Source organism: Elgaria multicarinata, chromosome 19 (genome assembly GCF_023053635.1).
Source record: "Elgaria multicarinata webbii isolate HBS135686 ecotype San Diego chromosome 19, rElgMul1.1.pri, whole genome shotgun sequence".
Lineage (NCBI taxonomy): Eukaryota > Metazoa > Chordata > Lepidosauria > Squamata > Anguidae > Elgaria > Elgaria multicarinata.
In genome coordinates this window covers 3751098-3774116 of record NC_086189.1, presented here as the reverse complement: position 1 = coordinate 3774116, position 23019 = coordinate 3751098, and the positions used below count along the sequence as shown (strand labels likewise).

Below are 23019 nucleotides of genomic sequence, written 5' to 3'. Positions count from 1 at the left end.
AAGAGAGTTTGCTGCGGACCGGCTGGGTGAGAGTGAGATGCTCCCCGCCCCGCCCTGCGCCACAATACAAGCCAGAAGTTCGTCCGTGATGGGTGATCAGGGCAAGGCACCCTTGTAATCGTTTGCCTGGGGGCCTCCTGCTCTTGAGATATACTGGTGCATTTACAGTCCCGGCCCCACGGAGGCCTTCAGCCGGGCGACTGGTGCTCCGCCGTGCCCTCCAGCCTCTCGGCCGTGTCTTCCAGTTCTTCCAGGAGCTCCGAGAATGACGGGCGCTTGAATGCTTCCACCTGGCGGGGGCAGAAAGGAAACGGTGGGAGGAAAGCAAGGCTGGGCCACTGCTTCCCCGCCCCCCCTCGCCTTCTTCCACCTCTAGAGGTCAGGCGCTGGCAGCCTTCACGCCCAAACCCAGAGCTACTCAGAGATCCCGCCACGCCACGCTTACCGGCAACACGGAAGCCCACACAAGCATGCTCCCATTCACCCTCGTGAACCCACGCGTGCCCTTCCTCTGCGGCATCTGTCTAAATTTTGATTGTAAGCTCCTGGAGACAGAGAGCTTCCTTTCCATTTTTGCTAATATTGCTTTGGAAAGCGCCATGTGGCCGTCGGGTTTCTTTTGCCCTCCACATTTCAAATTAAACTGCATTTATAGTATTTGCTATAATCAGTTTAAACATTAAACAAAGGAGTGTTGCGTTTTACTCGCACCCGTCTCGATCCTGTCACACCTGATGTGGGAGTGTGGGGTCTGTGGCTTTCACAGATGTTCTTCAAGTCCCATCAGCTCCAGCCAGCATGGTTGATGGTGAGGGATAATGGGAGCTGTAGCCCAACATCTCGTGGGCCGCAGGTTTCCAGTCTAATAGATTACACTAGAGTTCAACCTTGTTGGCCTTTTTTACAGAATGCTTTAGAGGAGTCTGTATGTGTAAAATAAGAACTTGCCCTGCTTTCTGGTTTCCACATGAAAGGGGACGTGGGGATTTAGAAGTGGGGGCGAAAGTCATGTGATTCATCACTAGGCAACCCCTTGCAGAATCCCCTTTTACAATCTGGAAGGAACAGGGAACACTTGAAAGGTTGCTGTTCGGCTGTTTATGTCTCCGTGAGTAATTCCAGAGGGTTACTCACAGGGTCAGGGAAAGAAGATGGGATTCTACTATCTTGTCCTGGGGTGGGTGGGGGGACAGAATCATTCATCAAGGGGGCACTGACCCCTTCCCCCAATTCTCAGGTTTAGACTGGCCCACCAACCCAAAATCTAGTTGTTGATCAGGGAGGCCAGGAGCTGAGCCAGGTGAAGCGCAAAGTAGCTTTGTTTGCTTAATTCTTTCTAGCGGTGCTTCTGTGCAGTGTTTCGCTTCCAAGCTGCCTTGAAACCCTGGAACGGGCCAAAAGGCAGAGGGTGTAAATCTTTCTGTTTGTTAAATAAACACGGCAGGCAAACAAGCCGTAGGAGAGCAACGGCCCGCCCTAGATGCACCTCGCTGAAAGCAGCATTTGAAAGGGAAAACTGCGGGCAAGGAGGAGGCACAGACCACACACACCCTGCCCTGGAGAACGTCTGGCCTGCTAGATCAGCCCTGCCTCTGAGAAGCTCACGAGTTGGGAATGAAGCCCTCTCCAGTGATGGCTTCCGGTATCTGGTACTCTGAGATACAAAGTCCCTGAACATTATGACTGAAAGCTATTGGCGGACCTCTCTTCCTCCAGGGATTTCTCTACTCTTCTTCTAACAAAAAAGTCTGCATTAAGTGGCCAGCACCGCTCCGCATTCCAGAAATTCACTGTGCGCTGTGTGATGACGGACTTTCTTCGGTCTGTCTGCTTCGTCCTGAATCTACTGCTGGTTGGCTTTAGTTATTTGCTCCTTTTCTAGCCTGCCTTTCCTCCAAGGAGCCCCAGCGGGTGTACAGGGTCCTCCGCCTTATCCGTTTTATCCTCACAATGACCCGGTGAGGTAGATAGGTCAGGCCAGGAGTCAGCAACTGGCCCAAAGTCACCCAGTGTGCTTCAAGGCCGAATCAAGGGGATTTGAACCCAGGTCTCCCGAAACCCAGGGCAACGCTCTAACCACTACACCACACCGCTCTCGCTCATCATGAATCAACCCTTACTCGACAACAGCTGGCAGCCAGATCTAAAACAGTCTTGGGACATTCGTCGATCATGTCTTGGAAAGCGGCCACATCCAGGCCATAATCCTGGTGGTGGGAAGGAATAAGGGGAGGAAAATTAGAAATATTTCAACTTTTCAGCCACTTCTTAGCTTAACGTGGGAGTTAAGGATATCCTCCTTCATTTGGCCTTTTAAACTGCAGATCTGGTCTTAATGTCATTTTGACACAGGGGTGCAGCACCGCTTTTAGCCCAGCTGCTGAATTCAGTTCCAGAGAAGCTCTCGGGAGGTTGGGCCCATTCTGGCAGTGGGCGGAGCTAAAGGGAGAAGGGGCGGGGCCCAAAACCACCTGCAGCGTTTAGCTTCAAGCTCTGACCGCCACGAACTCAGCCTCAGAGGAGGCATTTCAACCTTTTAAAAAGGGGGGGAACTGCAGAGGAGCCAGGAATCCGCCACACATGCACAGCACCTTGGCGAGATTTGGGGGAAGGCAGAAATTAAATATCATAAATTAATCCATTCATTTAATAGCCCGGCTCCAAAATGAGCAAAGCTGCACCGCACATCCACGCAGAGCAGCTTTCCTTGGCCTGGTGCCTTCCAGCATGCTGGGAGTTGTAGTCCAACTTATCGGGTTGGAGAAGGCACATGCAAAGCATCATCCCCTGCCGAATGCACTGAGAGACCTTCCGCTGCCCCCTCCCTGCCAAAAGGACCTCTAAAAAGAGCACAGTCCAGAGCCTGGGTGTGCTCCACGCGTCCCTCGATTCCCGGCGGAGCCCTTTCGAGCAGCTCCTTGCACCGGGCGGGGGGCCAACAGACGCCACAGCCAAATAGCTTGAGCTGCAAGAGGGAAGAGAGTGTCAGAATGACCTGGGTCCGGGGTAGCACCTCGGGGTCAGCGGGGATGCGTCCCAGGATCTCGCACAAGACGATGCCGAAGGAGAAGACGTCGACCTGGCGGAGGGAGCGAAAATTAGCGCTGTGTGTGTGTGTGTGTGAGAGAGAGAGAGAGAGAGAGAGAGGGAGAGAGAGAGGCAGGCTCTGGAACTCAGACAGGTGCACACAATGAGGCAGGACAGGACAAAAGGGCCGATGGCCTGGAAACCTGAAACCCTGCTACACCTTTTGCCCTGCGGGGTTTTGTTCTCTGCCTGCACCTGTTGGCTGGTAAAAGAGTCAAGTGTTGGTGGCAGGGGAAAGGAACCAAGATACTGGGGGGACACAGTCAACATTCAGCGCTGCTCAATTGAGAGAGTTCCTCGGTCTTTAAAGAGAGGCAGCCCGAGTTCCATAAAAGGTGCGCACGTTAATGGCTGTGCCTAAATGACTAGGATTTGTGTAAAACTCCTGTGAAATTCATTTCTCAGCCGAGCCTCCTCAAATAAACAAATGGCTTCATTTGCAGCCCACCTCAGATCGGCAGCGCTTTCTCAATTGCGACGACTTCTCCATCTCTCGCTGCCCCTTCCCCACTTCTCCCTCACTCCATTCTGTAGGAAAACATGCCCCCTCCCACACAATTAAAGGAAAATCTTCCGTTAGTCACAGTGGACACTCAGGGCTCTGGGGAAGAGATCCGGGCCCCAGGGAAACAGACCCAGGGTCACGGCCCCATCAGCCCAGATCTAACAACACCCCTGCCTGTGTGTATTCAAAAGCTGTGGGGTTGAGTCCTACTAGGATCCCTTGGGGAGGGACTGGAGTTCTGGGGCAGAGGATGTGCTTTGCATATAAAAGGGGTCCAGCTAAGAAGATCATATAGCTGGTCTTTTCCATTAACTGTCTCTGCCTGGAATCCTGGACTGCCAGCAATGCAAGGTTACTCAGCCGATGGTGCAGGGAGAAAGGGGGGGGGAATACAGTACCTTCCTGTCATAAGGTTCCCCCCGCAACATCTCAGGGGCCATCCAGAAGGCGGACCCCACAAGAGACAGCTTCCTCTCGGGGTCCTTTGCGGAGAGCTCCACCACTTCCTTGGCCAGGCCGAAATCCGTCACCAACGCCTCCCGCCCCCGCTGCGTCACTCGAATGAGGCAATTCTGAAATGCAAGCGTACCACAGACCTTGATCAGGGAGGGGTTGTCTCTATTAGGGACGGGTGAGGAATCTGCTCCGTCAAGCTGTTTTTAAAAAACGGATGTGCCCAATTCACATCTCCTGAACCTTTCTGCGAGCCGAGACAGAGCTGTGACACACCCAAGAGATATCCATACCAGGGGAAAGTCCACACGAAATCCATATATTTGAGGAAAGGGCACACAAAACTAAGTTTCAAGATCGTGAAAGACTTGGGGACAAATGGGCATGTTTTAAACACACACAGAAAAAGAGGTGCGTTAGGGGAAAAGTTCACCCAAAAAAGTACTTCTACTACTACTACTAATAATAATAATAATAATAATAATAGTACAATTACAAGCTCATGTGGGAACGAGATGGAAGTAGCTTGACCTCAAAAGCCCGACAATCTCAGCGTGAGTGACACTGACAATACATCCCTAGTGGTGTTTACGGGTGTGCCTGTGTGTGCCCAAAGGGCGCTACAGATTTGGGGACAGGCCCAGGGTTTCACCCAGCAATCAGAATCATAGAATTGTTGCTCATGGAGTCCCTCAGCTCAGATGCAGGATCCCTGACAGACGCCTCCCCGGATTAGTTCGCTCGATCGGGTCTTTTGACTGTAGACCCTAGCTGTGGAGGCTGGTGGCTGGGATGCCGGTGGTATGGTGAATCCGCTTCGGGATTCTGTCAGAACCAGACAGCACCCTGGAGAGCTCCTTTAGAGTCCTGACTGGTTGATAGAAACCCAGAGCAGATTCACCGCTCCACTGGCAACCCAGCCACCAGCCTCCACTGGAGTAGACAGAGAGACAGCTCAACAGTTTGGCTTTATGTCCCTTAAACAAACAGGCCCAGTTACATTGTGCAGCCTGGCAAAACTACGTGTTCGTGCCCCCTCAAGAGGTCATAAGACTGGCCTTACTGGATCAGACCAAAAGATCCTGGTTCCTGAAATGGTCAGCTAGTCAGAAGCAAAGAAAAGAAGGTACAAGCCCCCTTCTGCCGCAGCTCCCAGACACCACAAATCAGCCTCTTCTTCCTCCTGCATGGATTCCTGCCTTGAGCAGGGGGTTGGACTCGATGGCCTTGTAGGCCCCTTCCAACTCTGCTGTTCTATGATTCTATGATTCTATGATCCTCCTCCTCCATCGATTCACCTAATTCCCTTCTAAAGCTACTGAAGCTGGTGTCTGTCTCAGTAACCTGTAGCGGTGAGTTCCCTAAGTGAATGATACCTCATACGAAGGTGCTACGTCTTCGGTTTACCCTCGACACCCTGCCCATCCGTTTCCTCGGAGTGAAGCCGAGTTCCAATCTTTCAAGTACACACACATAAACCACACACACACACACACACACTCCTTTGCCCTGCCTGTTCTGAGGCTTCCAGAGCGGAGCGAGAAACACGGGGGCTGAAATCCCATTAAGCACTAACAGCATTAGCGAGCATCTGCCGCTCCTCTAAGTGGCTTTGGCGATGACCCCATTATTCAGCTCGGGAAGAGGCTGAGGGCAGGAAGGCGAGCTTCAGAAGGACACCTCCCCAAGTTAGCTTGCCTTCCCTAGTTTAGATGGACAACAGTGACCCTTGCAGGAAATATTCCACGGGGGATGAATCTGCAAGACCTCCGAAGAGCAGAAGAAACTGCTTTGCTGGACCTAAGGTGCATCTCTTGGGCAGCATCCGTTTTCACACAGTGGCCCAAAAGATCTCCCTGGGAAGCTCACAAACTGGGCATAAAAGTAAAGAAACCCACCCACCCCTCTATCGGAACCATTTAGCTTACCTTGGAGTTGAGATCCCTGTGGTAGATGTTCTTGGTGTGTAGATAGACCATCCCTCGGCTGATGTCTGAAGCCAGGACTACTTTCTCCTTCCAGCTGAGGGAGATGTCTTTGCAGGCCAAGAGTTCCTCCAAACAGCCCCCGTTCACGTACTATTGGGCAGAGAAAGGAAGGGGGGGGCTATAATCTTTCTGAGAGAGGCTGGAAAATAAGGTGGATCACGAGAAATCCAGCATCCCATGGAGAGCCCCAGGTAAGACCATGCACAGGTAAAGGTCTCCCCAGCAGTGGATGAGATGGGCTATCTGTTTTGGGGCTGTACAGTGGGTTCACATGATACAATGCTCCACCATATCAAAAACGAACAAATCCCTGCATACAGAAAGCTAGAATCCTTCCTGCCATGCTAGGTTTCTATGAGCAGGAATTTGCTTGGATGGCTGGTTTCAGGATCGTGACACATTCCATCACATGAACCCCTATCTGCAACCTAAAGTGGTCCAATCCAGACCAAGGTATACCACTTCACTTGTGTTTTGTGGGAAATCAGATCTGAGATGACTGGAACACTGTGACAGGAATTTGAGTGCTATTTGGAGACACACACACACCAAATAACTATGGATCAGATGGCAGGGCTGACACTGGGAAGATAATTTCTAACTTTATGGTCATTGAAGATACTTTTCTTTTTTAGCTTTTACAACATTCAGAGCAGTTATGGGGAAATTGTCCCTTACCTCCAGAATTGGGTATAACTTGTCATCCTTCACGCAGATCCCAAGATACCTTTAAAAAGATAAGAGATGCAAAAGAATTGGTCACAATGCGATGCTCCGTGCAGTGCAAAGTTGGTTCAACTGTGTTTAGGATACTGAGACACTTTCTTCTTTTTTTCCTCTTTTAGAGGAAGTCATCCCAGAAGTCTCCAAGGGAAAACCACCAAACTTTTATTTGCAAACTGCATTCCTAAGTTGACTTGTGCAACCCAGATGCTCTAATAGACAAGATAATATCGCTGGGATGGCAAAAAATATAGAAATTAAAATGGTGGGGTGGGGGGAAGGAACAAGGCAGGATGAAAAGTGGCAGCAGATTTTGGGGAGTACAATTAAAAGGTCAACTGGTCAACTATTTAGTTTCTTGTGATACTTTTACAGGAGGAAGTTACCGCTTTCGGAACTTCTGCCGCAGGGAAATTTCTTGGGTTGTTTCAAACTGGGGTTTTGGGGGGCTGGAATCCTGGCATGTCTTTGTGGAATTGCAAAGGGGTGTGTGTGTGTCTAAGTAAGAGGGAGAAATCTATTTGCACAGAATGCATGATTGGGGGGGACATATTTAGATCCTTTAAAAGAAAGAACAGCAGGAGAACAAAGAAAGTGTTCTGACAGCAAGTAGAGGGACATAACTGAGGTTATTTCTAACAATTAAATGCATTTCATATCATTTTTCTGCCAGAGCAGGCATTCAAGGGCAGCTTAATAAAATTCTCACAAAAACATCAGTGTAATTAAACATTAAAGCAGCAATAAAACTCAGAAAACACACCAATCAACAGAAACACTGATAAAAGCAGCAGTTTAAAAGAAACCCTCAAAAACTAATGGGATCACTCACAGCAGTATTTTTAACATTAACATTGATATGCTGCCTTATTTGCTCAAAAGCCATCAAGGGGGTGAAGCACCATTTAAAACAATGAAACTATGAATAAAACAGGAGCATTTGTTTTAAGGGCTGGGGGAATACTCTCTTATTTCATGCCCCGAATGGACAGGCCGGAGAAGGAGGGGGGGGGGGGAGGAAGCTAACTTTGATGTCTCTTGGGAAAAGTAGAACGGAATGGATCTCCCTGTAAAGAGCGCTCATTGGGCTTTGGGCCGGCCGACTGTTCCAGGCCATCTCGCCTCCTTCCACCCAGAGACCCACCTGACAATGTTGGGATGGGAGAGCTTCTGCAGCAAACTGATCTCCCGCACAATCCCCTCCTGGTCAGCATCATTCTTGTAGATTTTCACCACCATCGCTTTGCCGCCAGCGCTTTGAGCAACCTGCGAAACCAATGCAAGCAATGTCCAACCAAAGAAAACAAGGCGCATCAAAACCAGGGCAGCCTCTGCTTTTTACATTCACGCATCCAGGCAAGTAGGCAGCTTGTTGCCTGGTCACCTCTGGTGATCAAAGGATTGATTCCAGGCGATGAGGCCAAAGAGGATGGTGCAAAGTTGAAAAAGGATACCAGGCAGAGTGAACCAGAGGAACAATAGAAGAACAGAATGGGGAAATTCTCATCACACTCCTTAATCACCCTGCTGTCACTTTACCCAATATTACCCCTGGAACTCATTTTTGTGCCTTTATGTATATGGGGGGGGGAGCAATAGATGAAGGCAGGAATGAGCGTCTGAATGGTGCAGCAAAACTTTTCAAAGTGTTGGTCCTAGAAGGGACGGACTCCCATTTGGGTCCTACTTCAGGCAGCCAAGTGTCTTGAGCCGGCCCAGCTCTTGATTCCACTCCCAACTCTCCAAAGTCTGCACAGTTTGAGGTTGGTTACAAACATTACTTAAGAAGAGCCCTGAGGCTGGATCTGATCAAGGGTCCATCTCATCCAGCATTCTGTTCACACAGGGGCCACCCTGCGGAAGCCCCTACGCAGGACACGGATGCAACAGCACCCTCCCACCCATGTTCCCCAGCAACTGGGGTACAGAGGCATCCTGTCTCTGATACTGGAAGCCGCACATAGCCATCAGGGCTAGTAGCCCTTGATAGCCTCCTCCTCCTCTGGGAATTTATCCAACCCTCTTATAAAGCCATCCAAACTGGTGGCACCCTTCTAGAAAACTCATGGGATCCAGGTACTATTTTATGTTTATTGAATCTCTACACTGAACAGAGAAAGAGAAAAGATGTGACACACCCACCCTCCCAGCCTAGAAGGACTTCTGCACACAGTGTCTAATTAAGCAGTAGAATTTGTTTCCCCAAGATGTACACTGATCATTAAAACAGCAACAGGATCCCTTGAATGTAGAAGAAGGACGCCATCTCCTTGACGGCTCCAGGTAAGCCCAGGCAACTCCAGGTGAATTCAAATAAACTGGTACGGCCAGATGGTTCCATCAAGCTATCAGGTCGGATTGATGCCTTCTGTTTAAGGGCTCCCCTCCATATCAGAGCCATTCGCTCTAAAATAATAAAAACATCTTAAACAAAGTTTGGGAGTTGCCATGAACACACACGGCCTGGAGCCCTCCTTGGCTGAAGGTCACACAACAAAGGACATGACGTAAAGGCAGATTATGAGCTCTTTGCAGAGTGGATGTTTTAAAAAACTCAAGCAATAAATAAATCACTGCCCATTCACACTAGTCAGTTGAACCATTAGATTAATCAACTAAAACTTGGTTGATTAACTGTTGGTGTGGATTTTTAATCAGTACTATTGTGTGTTAAAGATACCTTAGTTTGAACTCAGGCGTGTTACCGGCACAGAGAAGAAAATGTAAAAGACGGCATTTCAAATACGGCGTGATAGCATTTGTTTATAAGTTGCAAATAAAATTAAACATTTTTAAAGACCCGTTTATTGACACAATGGTAATACGCACACTTTAAATGGATTCAGAGCATTCCTTTAAAGAATGCCGAGCTGCCTGGTCAGACGCCTTTTAATTGACCGACAGCCCCATTTAGCGCTCCTGCATCGAGTTTGACCTTCAGATCTATCTTGTCTCACTTGTGTGCATCAACCTGGCTGCTCCCTCGCTTCGGAACAAGATTGATGGAGGCAGGCCAGCTGTTTGGGCTGCATGAAACAGCCATTATGCCGCTCCTAATGGCTACAGAATTGCCAAGTAACCTTTTCAAACGGTAACACAGGATGAGTCTCTGCCGGGTGTCTGCAGGGCGTCCATCCTGAAGAGGTTCTTAATGCCATGCGTTAATTCCCTACCTCGGAGCATCGTGCCTGATCCAAGCTACCATTCCAAGTAATCCAGAGAAATAAGCCGGCAGGTTTTTCTCACCCTGCAGAGGCTGCGTTGCCCCCTGCCCCACCTCGCCCCCATGCCCAGCGGAATATCAGTGCTCCGGTCAGGATGACCTTGAGTCCGAGGTCATCAGGAATTTAAACCCAAGTGGCATTAAATTTTACAAAGTAAAATGTTCACAACGGAAGCCACCAATCTCTCAGCAACGAGGCACAAATGTCTTGGATTATTGTTTTTGGTGACTTTCTTGTGAAAGACCCAGAAACAGTTGAGGGGGGAGTAAAAGCCAGCAAGGGGGGGGGGGTGTGGCAGATTGAATTGCAAACAGTACCTTGTGGTACGTTCTCCAGGTCAGCTTTCTCTAACTTGGTGCCTCCAGTCTTGAACTACAGGAGGTCAGAGAATTCTGCAACAGTATTAAATCAGTTTGGATTTCTATGAATTTGCACTGTGGTTTCTGCAGCAGGCCGACTTTTCCCGGTTCCATGGATTTGTGGACCAGAGTTTGGAAATTTACACAAATTTAGCCATGGAAAAATATTAAACTAAACTAGCCAACTAAAACAAACAAACAAACAAACCACCTTGGCTGAAATGGATCTTCTTCTTCGGGTGCCTTCTCCTATCGGAGGTTCGCTCTCATGACAGCCGCTTTTGTTTTTGACGCTGCTGCTCTGAATGATTGCATAGACAGAAGTGCAGCTGTACCATTCCCTCAAGTTCTTCCCTGAACTTTCTTTAGTCGTGATGTTCGACTTCTTCCCACTGAACTTTTCCCTTCAATTTCCCCTTATATCATGAAACGGCTAAAGTGTAAGAATGCACGTTGGGGGGGGGGGGGATTTTGCCAAAACAAAATAAATTGGCAGGATTTGTGCATTTGCGCAAATTAGAAAAAATCCGATTCCACAAAAGGCAGCCCACGAAATGCAGATGGAACGAGTTTTACAAAATCCATTCATCCCTTGTTGGACTACAACTCCCATCAACCACAGCCATCAAGTGGCCATCCAGGTACCCTGGGAAGTGCACAAGTAAGGCTTTCCCTCCACTGTGTTTTGGTATTCAGAGGCTTCTAAAGTCCCACATCCCAGCCAATGCATAAGCTCGTGTGGGCAAGTAAGATTCGAGGGAGGGGGGTGTCTGGTAATTTCCGTTCTCTCTGTGCACAGTTTCGGGGGGGGGGGTTGCTATCCCAAGACATGAAGGTGTTACAAAAATTGCGGATTACAACCCAATTAAATCAAATAAAAAGGCATCTGGATGCAGTTCCAAAAAGGAGGTTTCATTTCCACCATTAGGTACCAAAAATCCCTTGTGCAACGGAGTTCCCTCCCGCAGTTCAAAATGAGCGAAAGAGACAACGAACAAAGGTGCCTTCCCCAATCTGGGTAAGCCCTTTACCTTCGAATACCAGTCATGCATTTCGGTGGTGGGCGGAGCAAAAGGCAAAAAGGGCGGGCTCAAAATGCCAAAAATGCCCAACCTATTTAAGTTGTTCCTGCCATGACCTCAGCCTTAGGGGGGCATTTCATGCTTTTAGAATGGGAGGAAAAGTGCAAACGCGGAGAAAGACCAAAAGATCAGTTGGGGGGGGGTGTAAAGGGATTCGTCTTGTAAATCCAAAAGCCAGGTTGGGACCCCTGAGTCCACCCCCCACCCCCACCCCGCTTTAGACCACGGGTTCCATCCATCCATTTCTACAAGAGCAAACTGATCATAAATCGGGACGTAACGGTTGCCTGGCGTCGCAGCTCAGCGCATCAGACCACAACTCTAGTGTGCTCGGCTGCGACATCAGAGATGCGGGCAGTGCTTTAGCCAGGGGCTGGGCTGGGCTTTTCGGATCGCGGCATAAGCCCTTTTTTTAAAGAAAGAGAAAAATTGCACACAGAGCTCTTTGGGTGAGACTCGCTCCTGCAGCCAGAAAGAAAGGAAGGAAGGAAGAAAGAAAGAAAGAAAGAAGAAATTCCCCTCCAAGTGTTGTCAGTGAGCCAGAAGTAGCTGGGATTGAATGGCAATGAAAGCCAGAGGCCCGAGGGCGAGGCTCGGACCCTGGCGAGACAACCGAAGAATGCTTCGGAGGAGTCGGACCGAAGTGAAAGGTCAGAGGCTCCGTAAAGATCAGGAACACAAGAGCGGGTTGTCCGGTTCCAAGAAAGAGCACATCCTGAGTAGGAAGAGCTACAGGGAGGAAAAGTTTTCCTGGACACCCGCCTGGTGGGGGGGGGGGCGCGTGTGGAAACTCTTCGCTAAGCCTCTCGTTCACCAGAGGGTCCATTTATTGATTTCTCTTTAAATTGTCAATTACCAGGGGTTGCAACATTTGCACAGTTCGTCCAGGGCTGCAAAACCTTTTTCAGCCCATGGGCTGGATCCTGTTTCAGGGAAGTTCTCATGCTAGGGGTGGGGTGGGGGTCATTCCAGTCCTGGGTGGGGCTAAAAGCAAAAAAAGGGCAGAACCCAAAATACCAAGAGCAGCAGCCTATTTTGGCCTAAATTCTTACTGCCTGGGACTAAAGCCTTTGACGTAACTCTCATTTTGCCCATCTGCAGGTTTAATCAATCCATTAATCAATTAAAACTCATGTGGTTCATCAGCAGAGATGTCTTTGATCAGTTGCCAGCAATATTGATTATTTAAGTTGACTACCAAAGCTGGGCAGCCCAGTCTGAGCAAGATGGCCACTGGTTTGGCACAGCTTAGGGTCCTATGCTCCGGCAACAAATAAAGGTCAGTTTGGGGACAAGGCAGAGGTAACATCTTTAGAGCAGCGGGCCCATCGGGAAGCCCCCCAGCTGTGATCAATTCAAATGTAACAATTCCTCTCCAGAGTCAAACTTTGCAAGTTCTGCAAGCTGGCATCAGACATCAGCTATGTGCAGCACCGATTGGTTAGTGTCTGTGCAATCACAGAATCATGGAATCATAGAATAGCAGAGTTGGAAGGGGCCTACAAGGCCATCGAGTCCAACCCCCTGCTCAATGCAGGAATCCACCCTAAAGCATCCTTGACAGATGCTTGTCCAGCTGCCTCTTGAAGGCCTCTAGTGTGGGAGAGCCCACAACCTCCCTAGGTAACTGATTCCATTGTCGTACTGCCCTAACAGTCAGGAAGTTTTTCCTCATGTCCAGCTGGAATCTGGCTTCCTTTAACTTGAGCCCGTTATTCCGTGTCCTGCACTCTGGGAGGATCGAGAAGAGATCCTGGCCCTCCTCTGTGTGACAAGCATTTAAGTATTTGAAGAGTGCTCTCATGTCTCCCCTCAAACTTCGCTTCTCCAGGCTAAACAGGCCCAGTTCTTTCAGTCTCTCTTCATAGGGCTTTGTTTCCAGACCCCTGATCATCCTGGTTGCCCTCCTCTGAACACGCTCCAGCTTGTCTGCGTCCTCTTGAATTGTGGAGCCCAGAACCTTCTCTCCACCCTGGAGTATTTGTGCACTTTTAGTTTGTTGTTTTTAGTTAATAAGCTGACAAATGAACAAATAAACACAAACATATGTGGCACTTTACCAATAAAAATGACATGAACAATGAACCCCCCGAATTGAAGCAACTTTTTGTTGCTGTTTATTTGTTCAGTCATTTCCGACTCTTCGTGACTTCATGGACCAGCCCACGCCAGAGCTTTCTGTCGGCCGTTGCCACCCCCAGCTCCCCCACGGTCAAGTCTGTCACCTCCAGAATATCATCCCTCCATCTTGCCCTTGGTCGGCCCCTCTTCCTTTTGCCTTCCACTCTCCCTAGCATCAGCCTCTTCTCCAGGGTGTCCGGTCTTCTCATTATGTGGCCGAAGTACTTCAGTTTTGCCTTTAATACCATTCCCTCAAGAGATATTGCACGGGGGGTTGGAAGTTTGCATCCCCAAGATCTGTGCAGATTTGGTCTGGGGGAACTGGATAAGGGACCGGCCACACCCCCACGAAAACAGGGCTTTGGTCACAAGCTGGTTGCACACAACTGGCAAATCTCTTTAAAGCAGCCTTCCCCAACCTGGGGCTCTCCAGACAGGGTTGGGGAAGGCTGCTGAAGAGGCTTTGCTTGCTTTATAACAGGGCAGAAATGTGGAATCAATGAGTTGTCATTTGCTTTGGCTCCCAACCAAGCAGACATATTGCATCTCAGCTGTTGTTGTTTTTAGTTAAGAATAAAAGGGATTTACGCACCCGTGGCTCGTGCAGTGACAGACAGCCTGAAACGTGGCCAGAGTCGGCACAGTTGACAGTTTAATGGGGCTTAATAGATTCAGGGCTTGCTAGCAGCGCCACCCCCCAGGCTAGGGGCGGGAAACTGCTGGACTCCAGCTCCCATCGGCCCCAACCACCATGGCAGGAATCATGGGAGTTGGAGTCCAGCAACATCTGGGGATTCCCTGACCCCGACCTACGCCATGTGTTGCACTTAACCACTGGGTGTTTGGGGCAGCCGCGTCTCAGGCCTGTCCAAGAATATACACACGCCCCTTGCCTTATTTTAAAGAAAGGCCGCATTGGCTGTCTTTAGCAGTCCTCTTAGTTATCGAAAGGCCTTTCCCAGCCACTGGAATCCTCCAGAGTGTGGGATATGGGTGTGTGTTGGCAGGGGGTTGAAATGCCACACAGAAGGGGCGGCGTTAGTAGTTCCTGCCAATTGGCAAAGGAGAAAGGCAGTAGGCAGGGGTGGGTGCGTGGGATTGTGAACCCGCTCACGATTGCCGGGAGATGAGCGTCCGGGAAGGGAAGAATGCGCTGGGCATTCAGATCAGCCGACCTTCCTGATGCAAGCGGGACACTCCGGGTTTTTATGGCTGGAGTGCTTTGGTTTGGCTCAAGAAACGCAAAACCCACCTTTCTGAAACCAGCGATTCTCAGCCACCGTTGAACTATGAGCCACACGGGAAGCTGCCTCATTCGGAATCGTAGCCCTACCTGGAGATGCCGGGGATTGGACCTGGGACGTTCTGCCTGCAAAACCACGGAGTTACAGCCCTTTCCCTAAAACCAAAGTAAGACACTAGTCCTCATGGCTCTAACTAAAGGGAGCCAAGCCATTGGTGCATCTAGCTCTAAGCATTGTCTAGGCCAGGGCCGGGCAACCTTTCTGACCACAAGGGCAGTGTGCTTTCATGATGATGATGATGATGATGGCGGACATTTATCTACTGCCTTCTTTTCTAAGGCAGCTTGCATGGTCCTCTTCCTCCTCTTCAAATTATCCTCACAACAACCCTGAAAGGTAAGTTAGGCTGAGAGTCCATCACCTGCCCAAAGTCATGGCCGAGTGGGGATTTGAACCTTGATCTCCTGAGTCCCAGTCCAACACTCTAACCACTGCGCCAGTTTACCAGGGACTACTGATGGTCCACGTGCCACAGTTTAGACATCCCTGCCCTCAACGTCCTTAGAAATTCAGGGCTTTAAGGGCTGCATTTAGTGCCAATGGGCTCAGGCCGTGCCAGGACACTGTACCTTGAAGACTTTGGAGAAGAAGCCGCTGCCTATCAATTCGGCGTCGAAATTCTCCCAGAATTCCAGCTTCCGGACGGCCGTGCGCAGCCGCTGCCACCGGTCGTCCTGGCAATAGGCGTCCGGCATCTCCCCATAGTACGGCTCCTGGCTGGACAACTCTGGGGAGACCAGCCCCATTTCGTACATCGTAGAGGCGGGTGCTGCAAAGAGGAGGAAGGAAGGAAGAGTTCCGTTTCTAGCTCCATCAACTGAATGAAAAAGCCCTGGGAGCATGGCCGTGGTTGCTCCCATTTCACAGATGGTGAAATGAGGCTGGGGGACAGAACTTTGCCTAGGCCAAGCAAGGAGTCTGTGGCAGGCAAACCCAGGACACAAGGCCGAGCGCTACAGCACTGGCTATCTGGGAAGGGAACATTGTTCAGCAGCCCAGCTCACACTTTGCAAGCAGAAGGTCGTCGGTTCAATCCCCAGCATCTCCAGCACGTGCCGCTTCTTATGTTCAGGGAACCACTTCCACATTGTCTCATCTGCCCCAGAAACCTTAATGTGTCTGCCATACAAGCCAAGGGGATGGCAATGACATTTAAAGCCCTAAACAGCTTGGGACCTCGGTACTTGAGCGCCTCTCCCTATATATGCCTGCCTGAGATTTGAGATTTGTGGGAGAAGCCCTCCTCTGTGTCCTACCAACATGAGACATACATTATGGTGGGACATGGGAGAGGGCCTTCTCTGTTGTGGCACCCTGGTTGTGGAATACTTGGCACTGATGTTGGCTTCTTTTCAGCGGCAAGTTAAAACATACCTCTTTACAAAGCCTTTGAGGCTTTTAAATTGCTTTATTGCTTCTAAAAAATTCTACTGGTTTTAATTTGTTAACAATTTAATATGTTTTTAGCTGTGTATATTATTTATGTTCACATTGTTCTGATTTTATTTGTACACCACCCTGAGATCCCAGTGATAAAAGGGTGGGATACAAATGTTTTAATAAATAAATAAGTGGGGGAATGCCCTGTTTTGCAGTCCTCTGCGTGAAGGCGTCCTTCTCTCTGAAGGACTCTCCTCCTGTCCAATTCCGGTTTAAAGAAAAAGAACCAAACGAGGAATTGTGGCCCCGCAACCCCAGGGAAGTGCACAGCCCACCTGTCACAGTCTTCTACACTACACCTTCCTATTAAATTTGAAACCAGCCTTTCTACATAAAAATCAGCCTATGCGGACTGTTATGCTAATCTCATGCCCTCTTGCTTGGTGATTCGCCTTATGCAACTTTTGCACACCGCAGAGGATTCTGGGACATTCTCAAAAGCAGACAGCCGGGCCCGCGATTGCTCCAGGACGCCAACCCCATGCATTCCCAAAGGGGCACGTCGCAGGAGAAGTTCGCTAGTGGTGCGGACAGACATTGCTCTCTCTTCTGCCATTACTGGGCGCATTGAGGGATTTCCCCTCCACCCAGCGCCGAAAGGCTCTGTTTGAAAGCCAACGCTGCGCTCTGTGCGCACTGGCTCAGCATGCCACATTATACGGGGAACATCGAATTCCTTGAGTTCATGGCCTTTCCCACGTTCGGCCTCCTGTCGGCTTGGTGTAATCCCTCAATGAATCTTTTGTGTGGAGGGGAATGTCCCCCCACATCCCAGTGTTAAGAGACAATCCAGTTAACACCAGTGTGCCGTCTAGGAGCCAGTGAAGCTCTTTGTCCTCAGTTCAGGGCAGACATCCGGGGTGGGGGTGGGGGGAGGAGATGTGAAGGTTGGGAAGAGAACAGAAGGGACAGCTTTCTGAAATACTGCAGGGCTCAGGGAGGCAAATCTGGTAGTGCTGGCTTCTCTTTTCAAAACATTCGTTGGCTATAAAATGGGGCCTTTGTATATCTAACTTAAAGGGGAGGGGGGAGGGGTTTCCACAGTCTCCCAGGCCATATAGTACAACACGGCAAGAATTCACTTACTGCATCCAAAAGACCAAAGTAAAGAAGGGAATTAAATGCCAGCAGGCCGAACGTGCATGGTCTGCTCGGTTTTGGCTCCTCTCTGAGAAACACTCGGTATTTGCTGCAAGGAACTTTTCTTAAAAGGTTTACTTTCCACGCAAAGAGCAAGCAATGCTCCCTCGATGCTCGCATGGAGTTTGATGGCTGGTGCAGAGAATTACACACAAGCACGGACGCACAAACAGATGCAGTGGGGCTGCAACAAATTGTTGCAGTGTAGAATGCTTCTCTTCAGGGTTCCAGCCATCTCCCCACAGTCAGTCAGCACCCCATGACCACTGAGCACAATCAAACCTCACTGGCCAGTTTGGGTTTCCCCCCTCTCCCTGTGGGGCGGGGGGGGGGGGGTTGGTGGTGGGTGAATACACTTATGCCCTGCCAGAGATGCCCTACCAGAGAGATCTCAGAGACTGGCTACTTGCCAGAGGGGGACTAGAACTCACTTCTAAGTAGCGTCTTGTTTTTATACAGAAGCAGACGCGCTCAGCCAGGGGTGAGCAAGGCGCGGTTCGTCAGATGTTGTTGGGCTGTAACTCTCATCCCCCTTCCCCATTGGCTAGGCTGGCTCAGGCTGATGGGAGATAGAGTCCAACAACATCTGGAGGAACACACATTCCCCCCCCACACACACACACACTAGACTGTAAAATGAATGAAAACATAACACATTTTAGCCTTTTTCGCCCTCTTAAAGAAGCAAAATATAGAAGCCATAGATCTACTTTCCCCAACTGGCTCCACGCCCCCAGAGGCGTTGGACTACAAACCCATCATCCCCGGGATGATGGGGTTTGTAGTCCAACGCCTCTGGGGGCGGGGAGCCAGTTGGGGCAGACTCCCACAGTTCAGCAGCGAAGCAAGTGCACTCACACACACATCAACGCCTGAAAGTGCGTAGGCAGAAACAGATGAATCACTTGAAGATGAGCAATATTTCCATGAGTCAGGTGGGGGGGGGCGTCAACATCCTCTCCACTCCCCCCCCCCATGCATGTACCAGCTACTTCCCTTCTGTGAAAACAAGCACATGCATGCATGCTCCCTAAATAAGGGGCCGGGAACTGGGGAGGGTCGGGGGATGCATTGGGCTCCCCCAAGCCCTGTGCTGGGGCACACCCCTGCCTCACTGCCACAACAGGAAGAGGCTGCGCTGCAACGAAATGGAGCTGTGCAGCTGCATCTCGCTAAGAGTCCGGCAACGCAGCTGTGTCGGGGGCATTGCCACGGGGCAGAGACTGCATGTTGCCCACCCCAGCTCTAAATGAATACCGGTTGCAGAATTTCAGTTTTGTACAATTATCTTGCATATGTTCCTTCCTGGCCCCCCGCCCCCCCCATTGCAGATCACATCCAATCGGGAGCAGGGGGCTTGCATACTATCAAAGAGTCCCACGGCAGAAGCTGTGCTAGGAAAAAGCCCCTCCCCCAACTGCAGACACCTGAGGCTGAGGCAAGGCTAGCTAAGTGAAAGGGAGACTCGCATTGCTTTGCAACAGGAGCGTCTCCCTTCAGCCTCCCCCCCTCTCTCTCCCCACTCTCTGATGCTACAAGAGAGCTCATACAATTACCTGAAGGGGAGGCGGCACATTTTCTTTTCTTTTCTTTTTTTGAAGGATCCTATTGTTTCCAATGCTTTTTGGAACCGGTCACAGAAACTGCCGCTGGTTGCTAGGAAACACCATGCATTCCTGACAGAAACGCTCTGGGATTACATGGCCAGAAAGGGGGCTCTCAAAGGCCATCTATACCCCTGCAACTGGAAGGCAAGGACGCCCATCCACCAGTCCCTACCACCACAATCACATGCATGCAACACAACAAGCGGATATGTGGTTCGTGGCAGAAAGGACCCTGCAGAACAGATAACCTACCGCAGGTAACTCACACAAGTGAGCCAAGCTACATGCACTGCAGGGCCTTGGGTCGCTGCACTCGGAAGACACCTGGACCATTACCCACCATCCTGGGTTGGACGCATTCCGCTCTGTTGATTTAGGCACCAAGATTCTGCATCACTGCCTCTTCCCTTTGTCACCCATTGCTGGGGACCATGGGTAGGAGGGTGCTGCTGCACTCCTGCCCTGCTTGTGGGTTTCCCATGGGGGCAGCTGGTTGGCCAGTCTGCAAACAGCACGCTGGACAAGATGGCCCGCTGGTCTGATCCAACAGGGGGGCCCTTATGTTCTTACCACATCATGAGTCCAGCCTTCCCCAACCTGACATGCTTGAGATGTGTTGGGACTACAAGTCCCATTATCCCCAACCATGCTGACTGGGACGACGGGCTTGTAGTCCAACACCTCTGGAGAGTGGCAGCTTGGACCAGGCTGCGTTAGTCGGTCTAATGATGATTTCCAAACACTGGGAGCGGTCGGACCACAAATTCCGCCTGCCACATCACCGCAGGGGAGGTTTGCAGGGCGTGCCCCCTCCCCCCCCCCCGTACCTGGCATCTCATTCCTAGCCATACTAGAGTAGCAAAGGCCTCCTCCCCTCACCACAACAAAGCCGAGCGAGAGCATGGCGGCTGGAACAAGACTCAGCGACCGACCGGGGAAGACAGAATCCTGCCCCCAAACAAGGAAGCTGCACTGCCAGACGCCCGGCCCCACCCGGGAGACACCCTCACCAAGACAGACAAACTAGGCGAGATTATTTTTAGCATTTCTGCCGATAAATACAGGTTAAAGCAGAAACCGCTGAAGACAAATCATCTGGCCGTCCCAGAAACGCACAGCAAAACAAGACTAAAGCACAAAGATATTTATGCAGCACCGCCGATGTGGCACAGCTCTTACCAAAAAGTTCCAGCAGACAGGTCCCTGCCCGGAGGAACTTACAGTCCGTCATTCGACACAGGGAAGACAACAGAAGAAGAGCAGCAAAATGGAGGCTGAGGACTGGGAGTTTAAAAGAATATACAATTACTGCAGTTACGTGCAGCTGGGGGATTATACCGTCTTCCTCTGGATTAAATCGTTTTCAGAATGCTGGATGGAAGTTTTGGGAACATGCAGGAAACTTCCTCCAGGCAGATGCTCAACAAATAGATGATGCTGAGGCAGGCCGTGGCCTTCACCCAGCTGTGTTTATCTCTGTACAGGTGAAGAGATGCCGCTGCTGGCTTCCCCACAATCCAGCGACTCCCTTTCCCAGGTCTGAGTTTCTCTGCGTTACAAACACCTCCCCTGCTTAAAATTTAGCAGCTAGGGCCAAGGGTGGCAGAGCATGGCAGTGAGATGCTTAGCATTTTTATCTGGTTGTCCCATGGCTTGAGAAGAGACCTAGGTCTGTGATGGGAGTGCAGGCTTTACACCGTGAAGGTCGCATTTCTGGCATTTCTAGCTGGGTGCCCGAGACCCCGGAGAAGTCCTAGTACTCGGAATAGACAATACTGGATCAAACAGATCAGCATGCTTTAAATGTACTCACACACAGCTTCTGGGGAGGCAGTTAAAAATAAATCTGAACCAATAAAGAGGGGATTTCCCCTACCTTCACTTGCAGAAAATAGCTTCCCAAAACAGGGGACTACAATTTTCCTGTGTGGCACTCATGCAGGTGGGTAGCGCTGTAGTGAGTAAATGCAGTCGAGGTACACAGCAGGCAATGGTGCCCCATTTTTACTACTCCTGCTTCACGCTTTCTTTGTGCCTGCCCTTGCATTGTCCCCAGTTCTGAAAAAGGGACCCGTTACCTGCAACCCATCAACCTTCTATTATGGGATGGCTGCCGAAAAACTAGGTTTATGCTTGGAGGTAGTCAGGACTTTTTCTACCCTACCCGTGGGCAGGGATGGGGAGAGAAAGCTGGAGTGGCCCGAGGCAAAGGCGGATCAGGGCCCCGCCGCTTGCACATCTGCGTAGAAGAGACATTTGAGCAATGCCTCTTCCCAGTCGCCTCCAGACAGGTGCAGAGGTTCAAGCCAGCGCCTCCTCTGCCCTTCTTCTCTAATCCTCGACGGTGGTGGTGGTGGGGGGGGGCTTTGTGGGGTCCCTCTCCAGACGAGAAGGAACTCTACACACGCTTAAAAGCAGTCCATGTGTATGGGGGGGGCGGTCTTCACCTGTTGCTCCAGGCCCAAAAAACAGGTGCCGGGGCTGAGATGAGATGGCACTGGTTCTCAGGAGCCGGCACCCCCTCTTTTCTCTATGCACATTTCGAGCCACCCTCTCCCCGCCAGCCGTGCGCCCTCGGAGAGAGCGTTCCGCGCGCACGCGAAAAGCACTCACCTGCCGGGCCCCGGAGGCTGGCGAACTCCGCTGGTGCCTGGCGCCGGGCCGCCGCCGCCTCTTCCTCCTGCTGAGCCGAGCGCTGCCTCTTTCCGGCCCAGGCGAGCCGTGCGTAAAGGCGCACCAGCCGCCGCCGCCGCCGCCAGAAGTGCTCCAAGGCGCGCAGCCCGCTCCCTTCGACAAGCAGCAGCCGGCGAAGGGAGGCGAGGTAGCCCGCGGCAGCCCAGGCTCGCTCGGCGCCGCCCCGTGGGCAGACGGCCGCTCCGTGGCAGCGGCGTGCGTGCGTCCGGGCACCTCCCCAGCAGGGGCGCAGCGACGGCCCAGCCGACCGCCGAAGCCAGGCGAGCCGCGGAGGAGCCGGGGCGCTCTTCCGGGGCTCTCGGGAACGTGGCGCGCATTACGCCCCCTCCGACGGTTCGTAAACTGTGCGGCACACCGAAATGGAGCCTCCATATTCGGAGGCAGTCGATCTTCTTGTACAGATATTATTGTTGTTATTATTATTATTATTATTCCCCTCTCTCGATTCTTTGAATTTATTTTATTTTATTATTACATTTATATCCCACCTCTACCCCCCGACTTGCATCGTCCTCCTCCTCTCCGTTTTACCTTCGCAACAACCCTGTGAGGTAGGTTAGGCTGAGAGGCTGGGACTGGCCCAAAGTCACCCAGTGAGAGTTTCATGGCCTAGGCCGAATCTACACCAAGCAGGATATTGCACTATGAAAGCGGTATATAAAAGGCAGGAGCCACACCAAGCAGGATATAGTGTTATGAAAGCACTATGAAAGCAGTATATGGTATGTGTCAATAGGCCCAACAGTTGTCAGTGCACTTCAATATCACTATAAAGCAGTCGTGTGGCTCCTGCCTTTTATGTACCACTTTCAAAGTGCAATATCCTGCTTGGTGTAGATTGGGCCCAAGTGAGGACTAGAACCTGGATCTCCCGAGTCCCAGTCACACACTCTAACCACACCACACTGGTTGTAATTAGCAAAAGCAAATATCAATGTGCCTGTTACCAAAACCTCAATATAAGTGTCTTTTTTTGTTGTTGTTTCTTTAGCAAGAGAGCTTAGGACGGATTTCAGATGGGGTTTTCCTCCAGTCCGTGTTGCAATAACGCACCAGAAACAAAATAACATTTTTAAAAAGGTTAACTCACAGCCCCTCTTGATTTAAATTGGCCCCACGAATTCATCAACTAAGGCCGAAATCCTATGCATGGTTCAACAGGGGGGGGAAAGTCCTAGTTGTAGGACTCCCCCCACCCTGTCAAACCATGCATAGGACTGCACCCTAAAGCTTTAGTGTTTTCATTTACCAATTAATGGGTGTGCCCCTGTTCTTTATGGGCATTAAGCCCC

General features: G+C 50.6%; 1 protein-coding gene across 1 annotated transcript; it reads right to left on the bottom strand.

The window, feature by feature from the left end:
* LOC134410977 (dual specificity testis-specific protein kinase 2-like) lies at positions 1 to 21685 on the bottom strand. The gene is made up of 9 exons (XM_063144506.1): positions 21647 to 21685; positions 15416 to 15615; positions 7901 to 8022; positions 6712 to 6760; positions 5974 to 6123; positions 3991 to 4164; positions 2996 to 3079; positions 2121 to 2207; positions 1 to 290 (listed from the first exon to the last, which is right to left on the bottom strand). Exons 2-9 carry the CDS (start codon positions 15599 to 15601, stop codon positions 189 to 191), a joined length of 954 nt encoding a protein of 317 aa, XP_063000576.1. The 5' UTR covers positions 15602 to 15615; positions 21647 to 21685; the 3' UTR covers positions 1 to 188.
* Between the last annotated feature and the right edge of the window lie 1334 nt (positions 21686 to 23019).